The sequence below is a fragment of the Anolis sagrei genome, chromosome 4, assembly GCF_037176765.1.
Source record: "Anolis sagrei isolate rAnoSag1 chromosome 4, rAnoSag1.mat, whole genome shotgun sequence".
Lineage (NCBI taxonomy): Eukaryota > Metazoa > Chordata > Lepidosauria > Squamata > Dactyloidae > Anolis > Anolis sagrei.
The window spans coordinates 156,874,554-156,895,385 of record NC_090024.1 but is presented as its reverse complement, the minus strand read 5'-3'; the positions used below and the strand labels follow the sequence as shown (position 1 = coordinate 156,895,385).

At 37.9% G+C, this 20,832-nt stretch overlaps 1 protein-coding gene across 22 annotated transcripts in view; it reads left to right on the top strand.

The window, feature by feature from the left end:
* Positions 1-9,268, top strand: part of ADGRL2 (adhesion G protein-coupled receptor L2) — a 252,039-nt gene extending 242,771 nt beyond the window's left edge. For 5 of the 22 annotated variants that reach the window (XM_060773800.2, XM_060773801.2, XM_060773796.2 and 2 more), the window contains 3 exons: positions 3,450-3,578; positions 4,585-4,602; positions 7,123-9,268. In XM_060773800.2, coding sequence (XP_060629783.2) covers positions 3,450-3,578; positions 4,585-4,602; positions 7,123-7,877 — 902 coding nt within the window. In that variant the 3' untranslated portion in view covers positions 7,878-9,268. Of the gene's footprint in view, positions 1-3,449; positions 3,579-3,806; positions 3,889-4,584; positions 4,637-6,351; positions 6,405-7,122 lie in introns of all 22 variants that reach the window. The other 17 variants (XM_060773818.2, XM_060773802.2, XM_060773799.2 and 14 more) reach the window with 9 other exon arrangements.
* The last annotated feature ends 11,564 nt before the right edge of the window (positions 9,269-20,832 follow it).

Genomic DNA, 20,832 nt, shown 5'->3' with positions numbered 1-20,832 from the left:
TCCAAAATATCGTTATGGTCAGTTTATGCTAGAAGTTGGCTACAGAATTGTACTCTGAGGACCTAGACATTCCTAGAGATAACATTTTAATAAAATCCGTAAAAAATTAAATCCACAAAAGTCAAACCGCAAATGTGGAAGACTATGTATAACTGTGTGTAACACATTCATAACTCTTTCTTTCTGGTGTACACTTTCATCATGTATAACAAAAATGTAAATAATGTTCAATGTATTGTCGAAGGCTTTCATGGCCAGAATCACTGGGTTGTTGTAGTTTTTTAGGGCTATATGGCCATGTTCTAGAAGCATTCTCTCCTGACGTTTCACCTGCATCTATGGCAGGCATCCTCAGAGGTTGTGAGGTCTATTGGAAATTACAACAGAAGCAGCCAGGCTTTGAAACTGCAAGGCTATTCAGTGCTAATCAATCTGGCCAATTGCAACATTCACACTTGTCTCAGGGGGATGAGAGTTCTTTCTCCCACCCTGAACATTCCAGGGTGGGAGATATATATATACCCAATTTTCCTAGTTTCCAAGATACCTCCCAACCTCTGAGGGTGCCTGCCATATATACAGGTGAACATCAGGAGAGAATGGTTCTAAAACATGGCCATATAGTCCGAAAAACCTACAACAACCCAGTAAATAATGGTAATTGCACTTGCCAATATGAGTTTGATACTTTATTTTTAGACAACCTTTCTAAAATCTACCCTTTCCTACCCAAATTTCTACAGTGCCAAACATCTCAAACAACTAAACTATTTTTTATGTATGTGTGTGTCAAGAGCAACTTGAGAAACTGCAAGTCACTTCTGGTGTGAGAGAATTGGCCGTCTGCAAAGATGTTGTCCATGAGATGCCCAGATGTTTTACCATCCTGTGGGAGGCTTCTCTCATGTCCCCGCATGAGAAGCTGGAGCTGATAGATGGGAGCTCACCCAGCTCCCTGAATTCAAACTGCCAACCTTTCAGTCAGCAGTCCTTCTGGCACAAGGGTTTAACCCATTGCGCCACTGGGGGCTACCAACTAAACAATTAATTTCCATAGTTAAAACAATGCTACAAAGTAGGAGTATTTTCAGATTTTGTCTGAAAAAATAGAAAACTAATTATAGTCTCAGGCTCTCTGTTCTTCTGTAGTTCTCCTATGATTATATAGGAGATAAATAACATTCCTTTTGTACTCAGAGCTCTTCATCTAAATCTTCCCTCTCTAAATTGTACCATGTATTTGAAAATACTTCCCTCATTCTATAATGAGCCACCTTTCTGCCTTCTGGGAATACAACAAAAAGATGCTGTGTATTTTATTCTGTTTATACCCCGTCTTTCCTCCAGTATAAAATACAAAGTACTTACAGTATAAGGTAAAACAGAATAGCTGAAATTATGTAAGCTACAAAAGCGATGAAAAACAATTAAACAAATCAAAACATTAATATAAATGAAATGTGTTAAAATATAGTAGAAAGCACACCCATTAAAGATCCTATTCATTTCAACCAGTTAAAAGGTTTGTTTAAATATGTTGTTTTCCTTTTAAAAGATTTTTTAGCCTCTTGCAAAAAAGAGAGCAAGCGATGTCAGTGATGTCCTCCTTGGAAGGGACTTGTTCAGACTCAGAGCTACCTCCTAAAAAGCGCTCTCCACATGTAGCGTCTCCTTCTTCCGACAGGAAATGATGGATGGAAGAAGAGAGTGAGAGAGATTGAGATCCTTGGCAGGTTATAATGTCTCCTTGGCGAGTAATATTGCTATAGCCCCGGAGATAAAGATTTGTTGCCAAGAGAATAGATAGCAATTTTTTTTTGCTTCACCCAGCAGAAGCAGAAGGCTTTCCATTAGATTGCCAGCAGCTCATGCTCTGGTTTCCTTTCCACTGAACTCTTGTGTTTGTTCTGTTCAGTTTGCCTAGCTGAGCAAAATCAAAAAGAAAAAGCAACTTCCACTAGGAAATTGCTCCGGCTACTCTACTTTTCAAAGAACTTGTCTAGCAAAATCTGATCAGTATTTCTAGTGTTCCAGTGGCACATTTTTTAATTTAAAAATATTTGCAGAGTAATCCCAGCTTGTTAGTGAGTAAGACAGAGATAATAAATGTGGGAACACTGTCATAAATTAGGTTAATTAGCTAAAATTACTAAATGTTGGAAGTTTTGTACTTTGCAGTGTACAGTGTAGTAGATGATTACTTGAATTGCCCTTTCTTGTATTCAGAATGCATTGTTAAAAAACAAATCTGTGAAAATCAAATAAATGAAACCAAACACCAAATAAGATTAACATAATCTGTCAGTAAAGCAATTCCCGGAACTCCAGGACTTTTGCTACCTACAGTAATAATATTTTGAGTAGGCATTAATATTTAAAATGTAATATCTGCCACTACTACCAGAATGAGAATCTAATCAATTTAAATTTTGTATGTAAATTTTTAGACACTGCTCTTTCTCATTCTGGACATATAATGTATTCAGAGAACATCAACTTCCCTGGTGCATTGTCATACTGCTCAATAGAATAGCACTTTCACTTCACTCTTACATGATACATTTGTGTGTTCATGAAAACCGTAGCATGACTTTTATTTCCTCTGACAACTGTATTAATTTAAGAAACCTAAGATTAATGTGGGTTTTCAAATGCTTCGTTTTTAACAATTTTTTTAAAACATCGTCTTCCGCTCCATAGAGTTGTACAAAAGTTTGGATGAGTGAAGACTTGATATTGCAAAGATAACTGTTTGTTCTAGCTTCCAGTGTGTTCATTTAAGATTATTGTAAGAGAAAGTACAGGCATAATTTTCAAATAATTGACTTTAAAAATCCTCCCAGCTAGCTCTGCCGCATGAATTTGTTGGTTGTAGAAGAATACATGAATGATTTACCATCCCGCTGTCCCTTCAGCATGTGCTCTTTTGCATATAATAAGAGCAGCTTTCTGCAACTTGTCATCACTTACCTTGGCTGAACATTTTTTTTAACTTGCTGTGTTTGTAGCTAAGTTTGTAGTAAACCTTCAGTGTTTCCATCAAAGATTGTCCAGTGCCTCTAATTAACACGGTTTTTGATTTCTCAATTCTGGTGCCTGCCCATGCTTAAGGTTACAGACATTAAGCTGTAACATCTTGAAATAGAACATTGGTCTCTGTATTTAATTGCTATTCTTGTTTTAACAACGATTTTGTATAAATTAGCAAATGTCATTCTCGGCAGGTGTTTACTTTGGGGATTTGGCCAACACCTGTGAATTACTGAAATCTAACTACATTTTTGCTCTTCCTTCAAATTAGTAGTTCAAATACATTCAGAAATGGTCTACTGAATTAAATTTGACAAGATATACACGACTCATGATGATTTTTTTATTTAAAAACTATATTGGAACTGTCAGAATCAAATTAAAGAGCTGATGTCTCTCTTTCTGTTTCTTTGCTTTAGGAATGACTGGCAATTACCTACTAACAAACCCTCTTCTTCGACCGCACGGCACTAACAATCCTTATAACACATTGCTCGCTGAAACCGTTGTATGTAATGCCCCTTCAGCTCCTGTGTTTAACTCACCAGGTGTGCCCACACTTTGGGATATGTTGATTTTGCATTTTTTTTTCTTAATGATATTTTGCTCAGCGCCCCTTCTTTTAATTTAGTCAGGGATTTAGAGTTGCCTTCAAGATTCCTGTTGCTCGAGAAGTACTGCTGAGAATGCCAGCCTTGTAAAACTGCACTATATTATAGTGATAATGCCTTTGCCATAATAGTATTTGCCAATAATCATCCATGTTTTTAACACAGGTGGCATAAATCTTAATATACTATTACAGGACTGACACCCCATGGTCCGAGAGCTCATCTTCGAGATATATATCACTTAGAGGTATCATGTCTATGTAATATAAATTAATCAAAAGCTTGCTGAGAACAATCTGCTTATGGAATTGATCAGGCAATTAAACCTGCACAGGATATTTTGACATTTGGATTGTCTCGGTGCAGGGAACTGCACCCAGATTCATGTTTAGAGGCAAGCTATAGTATAGTGCAGCTTTATAGGAGCTTTGATTTTCCTTAAGAATTTCTTGACTTTTGGTTAGAGTTAGAAAAGCATTATTAAGTGGGATATACAGCCCAGTCCTACAGTCATTTGCTGTATCTGCCTGTGAATGCTTAGGGCAGACTGTGCTAAGAGCATTTGTCTTTTAACTTGACATTGCTCAGATGCATGATTAAGTTACAGGGGCATTAATTAACGCTATAGGCGAACACAGCATCAGGATGCCAGGGCTTTATCACTAACGTTGCTTTTATTACATCATACTATCCAACTGCTTTTCTTAACTAGTCAGATAATTTTAGAAGTAATGCAGTTTTATTATGAGCCAAGTAAGCTTTCAGATATATTAGCCTTCAATATAATACTTTAATTCTGTGTTAAACGTTTTAAGCTATGTTTAAAATAATCTGTTGTTACATGTTCAATTTCTTGAATATCTTTTTTTTAAAAAAACTAAACTAAATTGTAGTTTCTATGTTCACTCTCGTGTTTTCTTACTTTCCTTATGCTTTCCTCTAGCAACCTACAGAGAGACAAGTATGGGAGTAAAACTTAACTTTGCCTATCAAATGTAAATTTTTTCAGCATGATTTTTAATGGGCACAATTAAAACATAACTAGCGGTCATGAAGTAGACTCAGCGGGCAAGTGGTTCACAATTTGCAAATGAAATTTAACCATGCTCAAACAGTACATATGTACTGCTTTTTGAGAGAACCAAAAAAGAAAGAAAAAATATCACTAGAGGTCTGTAGCAAGCCCTATTGATAGTCGATGGTATCCAATGCTGAAATAATTTGCTTCATAAAACCTGAGCGCTGTTAAGCAGAAATGCTTAATAATTAACTTAACATTTCCACATTCTCACAATAATCTTACTACGGGCTATGAAAGACTTCAAGTGAATTACCTGATCTTGGGCAACTAAACTTGCCACTTTAAAACTGGTTGAAGTACATTCGAGTGTGCTTAACTCTGCAGTATATCACAGAAAATTCATTTTGGATTATTAAATATGCTTCAATATCTCTTTAATAGAGGATAAAGAATGAGATTATTAGAAAAAGAAAGAGAGAGAGAGAATGCCTTTATAGGGGAAATTAATACCGGCATGTGGTCCTTGTGCTGGTTTTCTCTTATGAATGCCATATGTTCCATATGTATAAAGAGTTTTGCAGAAAAGATCTGAGAACATATATGAAATTATCCAGTTACAGAAGTTGTTTAATCAAAGCCTAGAGAGGCTTTTGAAAGAATTCTTACCCTTAAATCTAATTCAGTACACATGAATGGCTGGAACAACACAATAAAGGCTGAGCTGCAGCGATTTCACCTCAACATTCATATTCTGTAACTGAAGAAAAGTCTTCATTGGGTATGAACTCATTCTTACTGTTTTCATAGAAGCAACTTGAATTTTCTTCGTTAAGCTGCAGCTTTAAGTGCAGGGTGAAAGGGGAGAAAATGAGCATTTTTCAATCCATAGGCAAACTTTGTTTCCTCAATAACTACTCCAAGCCTTGCATATAATGCAGCAGCCTCACAGTGGTCAGTTTCATTCCAACCACACTGCCTCATTCTTTTTTCCCCCAAACATTGCTTACAATGATAAAAGTGATTTTTCTAGGATCTCACTAACCAATCATGTAACTTTCCATGACACATGCCATTCCGTTTGTTTCAAAGCTTTCTTTTTCTTCTTTGGCTCAGAAGCAATGTGATGTCTTAGTTTACATGTCTTTGTGTCTCTAGAAGAAGAGCATGCCACCATAAAACTCCAGTTTTTTTTCTTTCTTTTTCTTTTCTAAACCTCTTTTCATCTTTCCAGCAGATGTATCCAATTTCTCCATTTCTCCAGCAGTTGAAAGATGTCAGCCTAGGCTGATAATCTCCTCCCATTCCATAGCTAATATTTCTTCTTTGGTTAATTTCTGTGACCCATGCTTAAAGAAATCCCTAACATTTCTGCTTTTGACTTCCATATGCCCATAATGTCTGTGGGCCTAACTCTAAATAGACTACGCTGGTTCATTCAGTGCTGTCACTGTGACTGATGCAGACTGCAGGGCTGCAGGCAAATTTTGACCTTTCTGAAGCCTGGGGCCATTGCTGGCAGGAAAAAAAAATAAATGCACTTCCCCCTCTTAAAAATCACACTTGAATGGGAAAAATCTGTTTTTGCTGACAATCTAATTTGCTGAACCCTTGCTCTGACTAAGTTGCTGAGAAGCTCAGTAATTCTTCATCATGTTACAATAAATCATTTTACTTTCTTTTATATATCAGCTACTCTTAGGCCAGATAGCCTGAGCAGACAGACATGATGTGAGTTGTCCAAAGTGAGTCATTCCACCTGCTGTCTTCCGTGTTGTTGGATGGTGCTTTGTGGGCCTCAGTCCCTTTTCGTGTGAAAGGTGGCTGTCTGTGCTTAACATGAAATCTATGTACTTGTCCATTTTTTTCATTCTTTTCTTTATTCCATCTTCAGATAAAAGACACACACACACAAGGAAATGTTAGAAATGCTCTATCAAAATAGTTGCTTGCAAATTATGTGGATTTATTGTTACGCATTTACCTTCTGTTTTGTATGTGACCTCTTGTTTCTTTTTTTCTCCCCCCTTTTTAATTTAGTGTTGTTTAGGACAAATTCAGTTGATTTTGTTTTTCCTGAATCATTGTGTTGTACTTAAAATACAAATGTTTATGAATGAATTGCTTTGCATTACATATGCAAGGGCATGGAGTGACATTCCTCTTCCTTGTGGGAAGAGCTGTAGAACTGGGTGCTAAATTACTGCTTTAAATCCTTTACATATTTGCTTTCAAATTTCTAATTTCAATGATCATTGAAACTCCAAAGAGAAACTGTGTTATTTTCTGAAATTCTCTCTCTCTTCTATAAAGTGTATAACTTTGTCTTTGGGAATGTCCAGTCACCCTAACAGTCTTACCTCCAAGTACAACTTTGTCCTGAACTACATTAAAGATTTTATAGAATAAGAACCTTTGTTCCAGTGTAGACAGTAACCAAAAAGTGTTGCTTTTCTTTTGTAGGACATTCACTGAACAATGCCAGGGATACAAGTGCCATGGATACTCTACCGCTAAATGGTAATTTCAACAACAGCTACTCTTTGCGCAACGGAGACTATAATGACAGTGTGCAAGTTGTAGACTGTGGACTAAGCCTGAATGATACCGCATTTGAAAAAATGATCATTTCAGAATTAGTGCACAACAACCTGCGAGGCAGCAACAAGAACCATAACCTAGAGCGCACATTGCCTATCAAAGCTGTGATCGGCGGGAGCAGTAGTGAAGATGACGCCATTGTAGCTGATGCATCATCTTTAATGCACAGCGATAACCCAGGCCTGGAGCTGCACCAAAAGGAACTTGAGGCCCCTTTGATTCCTCAGCGGACTCACTCCCTTCTGTACCAACCACAGAAGAAAGTGAAGACAGAAGGAACAGACAGCTATGTGTCCCAGCTGACGTCTGAAGTTGAAGACCACCTCCAGTCCCCCAACAGAGACTCTCTTTACACGAGCATGCCCAACCTCAGAGACTCTCCTTACCCAGAGAGCAGTCCGGACATCGAGGAAGACCTCTCTCCCTCTCGGAGGAGTGAAAGTGAGGACATATATTACAAAAGCATGCCAAATCTGGGAGCTGGCCATCAGCTTCAGATGTACTATCAAATCAGCAGAGGCAATAGTGATGGCTATATAATTCCCATTAACAAGGAAGGATATATTCCAGAAGGGGACGTTAGGGAAGGACAAATGCAACTAGTGACAAGCCTTTAATAGTGTAGCAAAGGAATACTGAAGGTCACATGCAAGTATTAAGCAGACTTAAGTGGCCCCGTGCAGGCTCCCGCATACTCGCTTGAAGTGACAATTCTGTTGTCCCCCTGGTTTCTCCTGTGCAGAGGAGACGACTGGACCTTGCAGTTCTGTGAATTTTTATAAAACAAAGCTTTGTATATACACAGAGTATACTAAAAGAATTATTTGTTACAAAGAAAAAAAGAGATACCACCAAGGTATTTTAAGATATCTTGCTGCTGACATAAAAGAGATTGTGAAATAAACACACACACACATGCAAACACACACACACACACACAATGTGTTTCAGCCATTTTACTGCAGCAGTTTGTGAACTAAATTTGTAAATATGGCTGCATCATTTTTGTAGGCCTGCATTGTATTATATACAAGACGTAGGCATTAAAATCCTGTGGGACAAATTTACTGTACCTTACTATTCCTGACAAGACTTGCAAAAGCAGGAGAGAAATTCTGCATCCGTTTGCAGTTCACTGCAAATCTTTTCCATTAGGCAAAGATTGAAAACATGTCTAACCACTAGCAATCAAGCCACAGGCCTTATTTCATATATTTCCTCAACTGTACAAAGAACTGTTCTCATGAAAAAAAATGGCTAAAGAAATTATATTTTGTTCTATTGCTAGGGTAAAATAAATAAATACATTTGTGTCCAAATGGAAATATAATTGTCATTAAAATAATTTGAAAGAATTTGAAGAAAATATTGTGAAACGCTCTTGGTTGCACATATGCTACAAGCTGTTTTTCCTTACACTTGGTTCGTAGTACAGTGGTATGTTTAGAATGCAGTTCCTAACCATTTTTTACTTTCTTTTCACTGTAAACAGTGTTCTACTTCAACATTAGTATTTCTTATGTTTTAAACTTTTGATTGCCAAAACAATTTACTTTCTGGGAAGAACTCTCTTAGACTTCAATGAATGCCACATGCCTTGCACAAGTTTAGTGAAAACAACAGCCTTTTAGCAAGTTAAACTCAGTTCCCTTTTCATTCTTTAACTTGGGCAGATTGGGGGGCAGCGTGGAAAAGGTGAGGAAGATCAAAGGAAGACCAAAATACTATTTGTGAACATGCTAGAAAAATTAAATTGCCTGGCCTTTTTAAGCTAAGAGAAACCATATAAATATTATTCTTCCGTACTCCTTCTGCCTATATTTAGTAATTAATTTATTTTATGATAAAAGATCTAACTAAATGTACATGGTTTCAGATTTTTTTGCTCCCCCCCCCCCCCCCCCCGCCATCCCTTTGTGTAAACCTGTTAATAATGAGCCCATCACTAATATCCAATGTAAAGTTTAACACCTGTTTGACAGTAAATAAATGTGAATTTTTTTCCAAATAGGTAAAATGCGCTTTCTTACCTATGAGTCATGAGCTCGAATATTTTCTGTGTGAGCTGGCTAAATTCTGCTTAGGCTCATTCCCTTACAGTTCTCGGTTTTTATAGAAAAACCTGGAGTAGGAGCTGCCTATATATCTCTATTGAATAGAGGTCATTGCTGCTGTTTGATATTCTAGTCATAGACAGATATGATCAAGATCAGAAACATGAGCTCTGTTACAAAAGTGTGCAGCAGTCTCCTCCATTTACATAACATTTTCAAAATTCTAATAGGAAACTGATTTATTAAAAATAAAAAAGTTGAAACTATACAGTCATATTTCAGGCAACTGTAATTATATGCCTATAATTAGCAATAAAGATAAGCTCTTGTCACGTGGAGAGAAAAAATGCTTATACTGCAGCATTTATAGAAGTGCTGTGAATATTCAAGGCTTTCCAAAGACAGTAAATCACAGTGGTCTTTTGTGATATGCAAATTAGTATTACTGTTATTACTACTATTAGCAGATGGAGAATTGAGGCAGGAAGCTGGTGCTTTGCCCAAAGCTTTATCGAACATCACCAGCAAAAGCAACCTTTAATTTTTGGCATACTATTTGGAAACTATCTTCATTCTTCTACATTATATTGTGTTTAGAGCACTCTAAACTATCATCTTCGTTTTCAGTAACTTGGATTTATGTAATATACTGTATATACTTGTGTATAAGTTGGGCAAGTTTTGGGATGAAAATTATGGATTTTGATGTGTCCTTTGGATAAGGCTAGAGAGGAAAAGTGCCTTCTCAGGGGGCCAATAGATGAAGTCAATGCTTCTTTTAGGTTCTCTGAGATTGGAGTAAAGTCTCGCCTTTTACCAGTGTACTCAGAGAAGGGAACGTTTCCTTTCTTTGGTAAGAGTTGTGGAACAGTATTCTATCCACCTATGAAGAAGTTGACCCTTTTTGAGGGGCGGGGCAGGGTGGGATTTTTTGACTAATTTCTAGAATTATACATGAGTGCATACAGTATTCCTCTTGCTAGAATTTTGGTTCTCTGTTGCTAAATTATTAAATGACTATTCCTCCCCTCCCCATTCTTTTCTTTTTCATGTTGTTGCTACTCTGCTTGTTCATAGCTAAAGTGGCATATGCTGCCAACATTTTCCTTACTAATTAAAGCTGTTTGGTATAATCTACTAAGGACCTCATCACATGGAGGTACAGAAGCCTGGGGATAGTGGGGAAAATGGTGGGGCAGTGCCCAGCTTCATCCCCTTACCATGGTTGGTTGTGGGCTGCCATCCCATGATGTTTCCCTGTTATACCCATGTTCTTCCCATGCTTCAATGAGGACACAGGTCATCCATATCCTCAGGGCTCTCTCTTAGCATGCTGCTGGCACACTGCTGGGACAGAGCCCAACGGAGCTCCACCAGAAGTAGTCCTGCATCATATGATGGGCTCCAGCAGACTCAATGCTGGCAGTGTGCTACTTTGGAGAAAAACCCTATCTGATGAGGTAGTAAGTTAAATTGAATGAACTAAATGGGATTTCTGTAGCCGTTTTTCCAATTGGGATTTCTGTGTAGATTAATAAGGTTTCAGTGCAGAATATTGCTGTATGACTGTCTAAGCTGAGGATCCCTCATCCAAAATGCTTGGGACCAGAAGTGTTTGAGATTTCATTTTTTTCCAGATTTTGGAATACTTACATATATACATAATGATATATCTTGGAGACTCAAGTCTAAACACAAACTTCATTTAACTTTCATATACACCTTATGCACATAGACAAAAGTACATGTTATACACATTATTACTAATAATTCTGTGCATTAAACAAAGTTTGTATACACTGAAACATCAAAAAGAAAAGATGTCACTATCTCAGTCACACACACACACACACACAATTTTGGATTTTGGATTTTGGATCATTTTGAATGTTGGATTTCCAAGGAAGTGATCCTCAACCTCCAAGGAAGTGATCCCCAACCTCAAGGATGATCAAATGTGCATTGAGGTTACCATGAGCTAGGTATTACCCCAAATTACTTCAGGTGGAATGGTTCCCTAAAGCCATCTTGGCTTCAATAATTAATTTTTAACCATAACATATTATGTTCCTCAGTATATAGTTGGTTTCTCTATTTCAAAGTGTGGATCTAACTCTGCATGTTAAAACAAGGAGCAAAAGGAAGATCGATTTCATTGTCAGCTATTCAGTCTTCATCATTCACTCATTGTTTAGCACAAGCAGTCTCTAAGTGAAGCCTGTATCCTACATTGCTGCATAGCTTCTCTTCCTCTCCACACCTACCAGTTGCAAAGTTCTGGGGTAGGAGGTACCTGTTACTAGTGGAAAAGGACAGAAGGGGAAGTGATTCAGAAACCTCGAGAAGAGGTTGGCCTCAGTTTTGTTGTGGGAGAAAATGAGAATGACTCTCAAATGGAATATACCACCTTTTTGCATTTCTCTGAGAGTTCAAAATAGCAGGATCTTAATAATGTGAACCATCTCCCAACTACTAAATGACAACTGGCAGGTCCCATCATAAAATTTGATAACTGCTGAGGAGATTTCTGGACAGAGTGCAAGAGTAAGTGAATGGTCTATGCAAAATAAGAGTTGTGCATGTATGATCTGCACTTATGAACAATTAACTTGCTAACAAAATGCCAGGATGGATACACTTTTTCTCTTTGTTAGGAAGAAACTTACAGTTTGTCCAACATCTTCAAAATACCCAGGGTTTTCCTAGATTTTCTTTTTCACAATTATCCTTTACTGCATCTTTTTGTTTACTTACATCTAGTACCATTGTGAATTGGGGGTGGTCTGAAATAGCCATGCCCATGTTCACAAGCTTTATTTATTTTATTTTTACTGAAAGATGAAGTTTATGTTACAGTAGGACACACAGTCAGCTAGTAAATCAATCAGTTAATCAGCTTCTTTAGCTGGGGAAATTAAGTCAAACTTTCTGAAACGGAATGAATATAGCCTTCCATAATTTAAATAGGAGCAATTTTACAACCTTGCCACGACATAGAGAGAAATGTATATTCATAAGCAGGAATTTTAATTAAAGATGGAGAGTCTAAGAGTATCTCTTTCTGCCACAACCTTCCACTAAGAAATAGATGGAACTAGCTGAGAACAAAAACTTGTCTGTTTATGGTATGTTTGTCAACTCTTATCTGAAATGTTGTGTTTGTCAACTCAAATCTGAAATGCTAGAATTGTCAACCTTTTTAGTTTTTATGTCATGCTTAAATTTACTAGAATATTACTCTGCAGCCAAAAGGGACTCTCCCCACCAACGCAGTTGGTGGGGAGAGCGATTTGCCCCTTCCCCCCCAGAAGGCAGAGAATGGGAGGTTCCTTTGAACCTCCTCGAAGAGGGGCGGGGACTGGCTGAGCACGTGAGCCAGCCTCCTCCCTTCAGTCTGGTCAAGACTTTCCACCCACCACTCCCGCCCATTGACAGTATATTTGGTTGCCCGTTGGAGCCGGGTAGGAATTTTTTGCCCCTCATGTTCTGGGGGGTTTTTTCGCCTACCCTATACTGTTATTAGGGGCTAGATGGGGTGGTCCGGTTTAACTAGGCTAGCATAAATAGCTCAGGAAAACACAGACATGGAGGTATACGCAAGGCACCCCTTAAGAGTGGGGGTCAGTGTACAACAAACACTCACCTAGAAGTCAGCAAATGGGTGAGGGGACATCACTTGGCACAGAAAGAAGAGAGGCTGATAAACACTCACCTAGAGGTCAGCAAATGGGTGAGGGGACATCACTTGGCACAGAAAGAAGAGAGGCTGATAAACACTCACCTAGAGGTCAGCAAATGGGTGAGGGGACATCACTTGGCACAGAAATAGGAGAAGCTGATAACAATAATCTGAAACAGGCTTCTCCAGATTTTTACCTTCAGGTTGCCCGGTTGGGGATCCAGGGCACACAGATATTACACACTAAATAGCCGAGGACGCTGCCTCGGTTAGCCACCAAGTTCCTAGACACATAGTTTAGTTCAGTTAAAGTTAAATAGGTAACATTCAATAAAGTTTCCCAATTTGAATCCATACCATGGTTGTCTGTCTCGTTATTTCTGGGGTTAAGGGGCAATGGCAATAGAAGAATTGCAATGCTGGAATTTTATATTTCTTGCCCCTTGGATTTGGTTCAGTATTGTTCAAATTGAAGGGGTAAAAGTGGGCATTTTTGTAGCTAGGGAAAATGTGGATAGAACCCAGAGCTCTACAGATTATCCCTGTCGAATTATAAAATCAAAGGGTTTTTCCCCCACATTTCAAGATGAGTTCGATTCTAGACAACTGAAACATGTAGTCATCTACAGATGCCATTGGGCACTATTCATTCCTTTAACCTCCCTCAACCATATAAGATAATATGGCCTAAATTATCTTTAAAGTATTTTATATACAATTGTGTACTATATAAAAGATTAATAACAATAAGTGTTTTTTTTTAAAAAAAGTTTGTTAATGTAGGCATATTGGGATCTTTTATTTGATTACACTTTTTTTTACTTTGATGGATTTTAGGAACAGAAAATTATTGCCCTGAAACATCAGAAAAATATTCACTAAGAAAAAGAAATGCAAGAAGTTGCCTAATACCATGGCAGAATACAGCCCATCTTTCCACACAATCTCTGCTCTGACAGACAGCAGCATTCTAGAGGGACAGGGGCCTTTTTCAACACATGACCCTTTAAAACTCAGAGATGTCACAGAATGAGCTGGGTTTTCTTGTACACCCGAATGATAGGCCGAGGCTCCTCCATCCGCCACCTTTCTTCACAGCCCATTACATAAAAGATGCTTGTTGCCTGACAAAGCGTGACTTTACTACCTGACCTTGGCCATGTCAAAGTTCTTTAAAAAGATGTCTTTGGTTATAAATTACCTATATGCATAATGGCAAGGCTCTTTGATGCATAAATTGCTTTTGGTGAGCTAAGCAAAACTGCTCAGAATTTATTTGGAATAAAATTCTATCCATATATATTTTTACAGTACAAAAAGTTTCTATATTGTATTCAGTCATTAGCGGTTTTTGAATGAAGCATTATAAGAGCTCTCTTGGAGGAATTCTATAGACAGTTGGAGCTGTGAGTTTTCTTAATGAAGTCGAACTCCTGTGCAGTTGAGGTAATATTTATTTATATCTGGACTTGGCTGAAGTGTCTTTTGCTTTTCCTTGGAAATAAAATAGAAGGAAAAATGTCGTGGGTGGCAAATAGCTCATTTCTGAACACATACTAGCAAATGTTGAAGATAGCTTGTGTTCTTTGTTTCCTGAATGCAATCGAATTCAGGCAGATGTTTGTTCATCATTTCTGTTGGCATGGAGCTTCAGAGTTTTGGAACCAAACACATATTTACATTTATTGCTATAGAACTTGTTTTAATTCCAGCATCCTTGATATTATGATGAAGTTCTGTATTCCTATAATTTTGTTCACTTTTTCCCCAGCACACATTAATTGATAGGGAGAATTTTGTTCTATGAGGAAGCAGGAAATGGAACATGAATATGAAATAGAGTCTCCCATATGTGTTCTGTGCTTGTTGTCTTTATGTATTGGATACTATACAAACCTGGGAGAATGTACAGGACCAATTTTTGCAATAAGAATTCCATATTTTGTAGGAGGAAACCGAGGAGCCCCCGGTGGCGCAGTGGGTTAAACCCCTTTGCCGGCGGGACTGAAGTCCGACAGGTCACAGGTTCGAGCCCAGGGAGAGGCAGATGAGCTCCCTCTATCAGCTCCAGCTCCTCATGTGGGGACATGAGAGGAGCCTCCCACAAGGATGATAAAAAAAAATCAAATCATCCAGGCGTCCCCTGGGCGGCGTCCTTGCAGACGGCCAATTCTCTCACACCAGAAACGACTTGCTCCTGACACAACAAAAAAAAAAAGGAGGAAACATAAGCACATTTACACAAGTTGTACTGTATAATGTATTTTGATTATTTTTCTTTATTTTGCATAAACAATTGCTTGCTATTACTTATTAGCAAGAAGCGTTTATGCCCATTGCTGAACATATGTCCTGTAACCATTTTCCAGAAACAACTTTCTCCAGGGAGTTGTAGGCACATTTTTATAAGCCTATATATGCACATTAGTAAATATAGGCACATTTTAAGGCCTATATTTACACTATCATAAGGCCCAAAACTTGTTTGTGTATTTGTTTGCTTAACAGCGAAGAAAAATAGCAGGAATGCTGATTAGAAGTTGAATACTGTAAGCAGGCTTCAGGCTTTTCAAGAGCACCTCATGAATGCCTCACTTTCCTCAACAGTGATTGAAGAACTGTGTGACAGTGACTAAATCAGAACTGCATTCACATTAAAATGGAAAATGTGGCGACCTTTTGAGTATGGACGAGGTAGATTGAGAAAGATGTGCGTGCAGAGAAGAGAGCAAAGAAGGAAGGAACAAACATCTTTCAGATCTCAAGGGTGTTTTGGATTTTGTGAGCACTTCAGGGACAACTCGGCATCCACTGCTTGAATGCCATGTGCTGCTCATATTTAAAGAGGCTATAATTGCCGGTTATCCGGTCATTGTTCCATGAAGTGATAAATGCTGTATTTCAATACCTTTTGTCTAATGATTTCTGAGACAACAGAGAATTAGAAAGCCAAGGGTGATTTGTTCAGAGACTAGTCAGTTCTGACTTCTGTGTTCTTTGTTTCCTTAATTCATGTTCCCTCTAGCTTGTAATTTTAATTAGCATCTGCTCCCATCTCCTTTGGGTAATAACAATGCGTGTCACTCCATATAGGAATGGGATCATATGTTGCATTTGCTTTTCTGAGTTGTAGTCCAAGGGAGACCTGAACCCAAAGGAAGATCAAGATCCACATAAATTGCAAAACTGTGACCCTAAATGTATTAGGAATTGTGATGGTTTCATCTTCATATCTGGAGAACATCTGCATACAGTAGTTGATCATTCGGAGGCCTGGTACCAATTAACATGCATTAGCACAAAATACTGTAGCACAAGCCTATGCATGCATGATTCTCGTATCTTGTACATTTGGATTACATGTAGGATTTTAAACAACAAACAAACAAACAAATGTAGGCATTGGAAGTAAAGGCAGCATTACCACAGTAAAATACAAGTAGAAGAATTCCACCTGTCCTGAATTAGAAGTCCTGCAGAACTTTACAAGAGAGTGAACATGTGTATTCAAATTTTTCTACAGGGTTCTCAATTCCAGAGGTTTTGTTCCTTGACGAAAGAAAAATTCTGGAAAGATCTCATTTGATAGCTTTGTTGAAGGCTATGAACTCTAAAATGTATTGCCTCTCCGGAACGTTTTAAGAATGTTAGATCAAATTCAGGATGCAGCTTTGAGATTTATGATCAATGTTGCTACGGTAATTGAAGGTACTTTGTTCTTGTGTTTCTTGTCTTTTCCCCTTCAAGAAATTTATCTATAATAGTTTAACTGCTGTTTCCCATTTCATTTTTCAGCACTCATTTTTCTTCTCTTCTCAATGCTACCTGTTGTGCCACCTTTGTTTGTTAAAGTAAAGGGGAAAGTGGGTAAACAACTACTTTCTTTTTATTTTTCTTTTGTTGTTCATAGCCTTCTTGTTCCGCTCCTTGAAATGTGGAAGAAGTCACCGCTTGTTTCAGTGCTTTCTACTAACTCCCAAGAGTCAGAATTTTATTGAAGTACCCTTCAAGCTTGAATCGTGCTATTTTTATGGCTTTTTAAAAATAACTTCATTTGGAGCTAAATGTCTTCAGGAAAAGGTTATTGAGCTCATTCAGAATTATCATGTCTGTGCTATCAGTTTCCCAAGACAGCATTGTTAGTTGAATAGGTGTGGGGTTTTTTCTTCTTAAAGCTAAAATACAGTAAATTAGATTGAATCTCCTTAATAAACAATTTTCACCTGAAGGCACTTTCTTGTTTTTAAGAAATCTTAGAAATTGCCTTGGAAATTTATTTAGCCATAGAAATACCTTTGTGAAGCTATTAGGAGGCATATTATATATCCTTTGCAGCAAATACCTTTGTCAGCAATCATTTGCCTTATTCAGGACCTTACTATAAAAGGATCGTAGGTCCCTATGACTCACCTTGGGGACCTCATTCAGGGCCAGTGTTTTTCAGAAGGAGAAAACCTAGATGAACATTTAAAAATATTTTTTTATATATAGAAGGTAAACTGAAGCAATCGTAAGGAGAAAAGACAGGTTCTTGTGTTGCAAAGGACAAAGCCTTTGTAGAAATCTGGAACTGGGTGTGTCAGTATTACAGCTGATAAAAATTCAACTCTACAACTTAAGGTCACAATCTACACTATACAGTGATTAATCTTTGATACCAGTTTAACTGCCATGGCAATATCCTATGGAATTCTTGAATTTGTAGTTTGTTGAGCTAATTAAAATTCTTCCCCAAATAGTTCTAGTTCCTCACTGAATTAGAAACCACTTCGATGTGCAGGATGCAGGCACAAAGTGCAGTAATAATATGGCATGGAAGAGGAGCAAGTTTATTTATTGTGTCAGAAGTGAATTGAAAATATAGTTGCAATGCATAAAAAAGCCACAAACTGGGGATTAAAAGAGGAACAGGTTGCTGCCACTGACACCATCATTTCGTAAGGTGTTGAGATTGTAAAATGAATTCCCCTTCTGATTCTCATTTTAATTCATTTTTATTTCTCATCCTGATGAATCATAACAAAGCTTACCCTAATGCAGGCCTGCAAAACCTATCGCTCTTCGGGTATTTGGGACTCCAGCTCCTAGAAGCCTTAGCCTTAGCCAATGGACAAGAATTCTAATTGTGCAGACCTGCCCTAATGCCACTTAGGGTTTTCATGGCAGAACACATGATCTGAAGAAGTCTTGTTTATTTTATTTATTTATTTGTTTGTTTTTATATCCCGCCTTTCTCTACCCCAAAAGGGGCTCAAGGCAGCTTTACATATGGCAATTATTTGATGCCTTTAAACAACAGACAATTAAATACATTTAAGCTAAAATTTAAAATTAGAGTTAAAATGCACATTAAAACAGGCTTAGTCCAGAGTATCTGTAAAAATTATGCAACCAGGGCAGTCACACAAAGGATAGTGTCTTACTCTATTATGAGAAACATGGAATGAATATATTCTTGGTCTCAATTAGTTATAAGGCAACTTTCCTGTTATTATGAGCAGCCACAGCATTTTAACATCCAAGTCCTAATGGTTATTTTGTTATATGTCTGGCCCACAGTGTTGACAAAACATATTGCAAACTACGTCAGGGAAAAGAAGAAAAGAAAGATATGTGGCCAAGAAGATGCATTGGTTCTTATTTGTAATGTGAACTCGGACGTGGGGAATTCATTTCAGCTCAGTTTCTTACTCACAAAGCTCCATGGCAATCTTCCTGACCTACAAAGGGAAGACCTACAAGATGCTTCTTGCAAACTTTCACAGAAAATGATTTTTCCCACCATAAAACTCTTGAACTCACAACAATATACTACTACAAGTGTACAATAGGGCCATGTAACCGATGGAAAAAAATGTTTCAAAACCCATTACAAAATTAAGGGCTGCCAGTGTTTCATTGTTAAAGTGTTCTAAAGTATTGTTAGTGAAAATTTTGTTACTATAATGAGAGTAACAATTTCATTATTTTTTGTTATACATAATAATTGTGCAAGTAGGGAAACTTCAGGGGCTCCTATCTCCATCATTTTCACAGCTATTTGTGTGAAACTTGCTACAATGGTAGAACACATTTCCCACGGTTAGCACATCGGAATGTTTCACTTATCCATGGATTTTTGGAGAATTTTCAAAGTTTTTATAAACAACATTTTTGAAAAAAACTACAAGAGCTACCTCCTTGCATTTTCTATACAATGACACAAGATAACAGGGGGTCATCTCCCCCACCCCAACTTTCAGAAATAGTAATATATTTACTGATTTTAGGGATTTAAAAAAATAGTTTTGAGATGTGGTGCCATCACAATCGCCTCAATTAGGTAAGTCTGCCTTATTGTAAGGTGGGCCTTCACCCACACAGTAAGTCCCCTGTTGGCTTGTTTGTTTAAGCCAGAAGAGAAAAGGAACTAGAACACATGTGATGGCTCTAACTTTCTGAGGATCCTGACCACACCCTCAGACTGCACAAATTGAAAAGTACCCAACACTAGACACCCAGGAGCCAAGCTTGCATCAATTGGAACTGTATCCGCTACAGTGTCCCAACTTGGAGTGGATCTGAATGATTTTATCTTCAGAGGGCTATGCAAATTCTTCACAGTGGGCAGTCAAGTGGTCTGCATTTTCTGCATGAGGACCAATCTATAATAACCATCTAATCACTCAAAACAATTCTGCTGGATGACTCCTTGCAGATGCTATAGTGGTAGCAATAATGACCTTGCTGACCACACTGCTATGGAATGTGCTTTCAAATAAGCTGTAGCTTATTTCAACTTAGACTCACTTTGAACCTTATACCACTTCAGTCTCTGTCTCACTTCATCACCACCAAGTCCCTGGAAAATTGAGGAGTTGATTGGCTCCACGCCATAAAATTTAGAGGAGTGATCGTGTTTACTGCTGTGGCCAAATAGCCATATACAGAATCACCTGTTTAAGTCACAGCAAAGATCTATCAGGAATCCATCAGCCTCCTGGGATGAAACATTCAAATTGGTCCCTCACCCCTGTGGAAGTTTCAAATCCCTGTGAGTTTAAATTTGTCCATAATCATGGAACTGTGGAGAGTTCCTCCACACTACAAACAATATCATATCTTACAAGTCCAGAGTATGTCCAGCAGCATGGGTAGGTAGCACTTGGGACTTAGAAGATCTAGACTTCTCTCCTAAAGAGTTGTAGTGGCTCACCAAATTTCAAACTAAGAATTGCATTGGATGGCAGTTAAAATGTGATCAAAATATTGTAACTGTAAAGTTACACCCTCCAACATGTTACAGACAAAAAATGAGGTGCAATTGGTTAAGCAACATTAGATTGTTGTCAAAAATTATTATTGAAAACAAACATAAATTACGAAGGACTGCAGCAGTTTGCTTTTGCCAGGGAGAGATCAAGACTCTGGCCCTTCCTCACCTCTGTCCCTTGCTGAGAAAATTGAGAGCAAAATACTTTTACACTTTAAATCAATTTGCAGAAACTGAAATAAGCAAAGGGAAAGGTGGAAAGTGGGAAGAAAATAGAGCAACTGAGTATTTTTTTTAAAAAAAAAGCTGAAAAATTGGGATAGAGTATAGGGACTGTTCCTGCCAAGTTGGAACAGCTGAAAGTTATGGGGCATTATGAAATATGCCAGACACTCTATCTTGGCTTCTTATATTAGAAAGAGTATTGGAATTCCACGTGGCTTGGATCACAATTGTTTTTAATCTTACATTTTCTACTGTCCTGCTACCAGCTAATTTTCATTAATGAAACTGCACATCCAAGTACTATAGACATATGCCCACTTCTGAAACACCCTCTCGGCTGGCTGCAATCCATTTCACTGTTT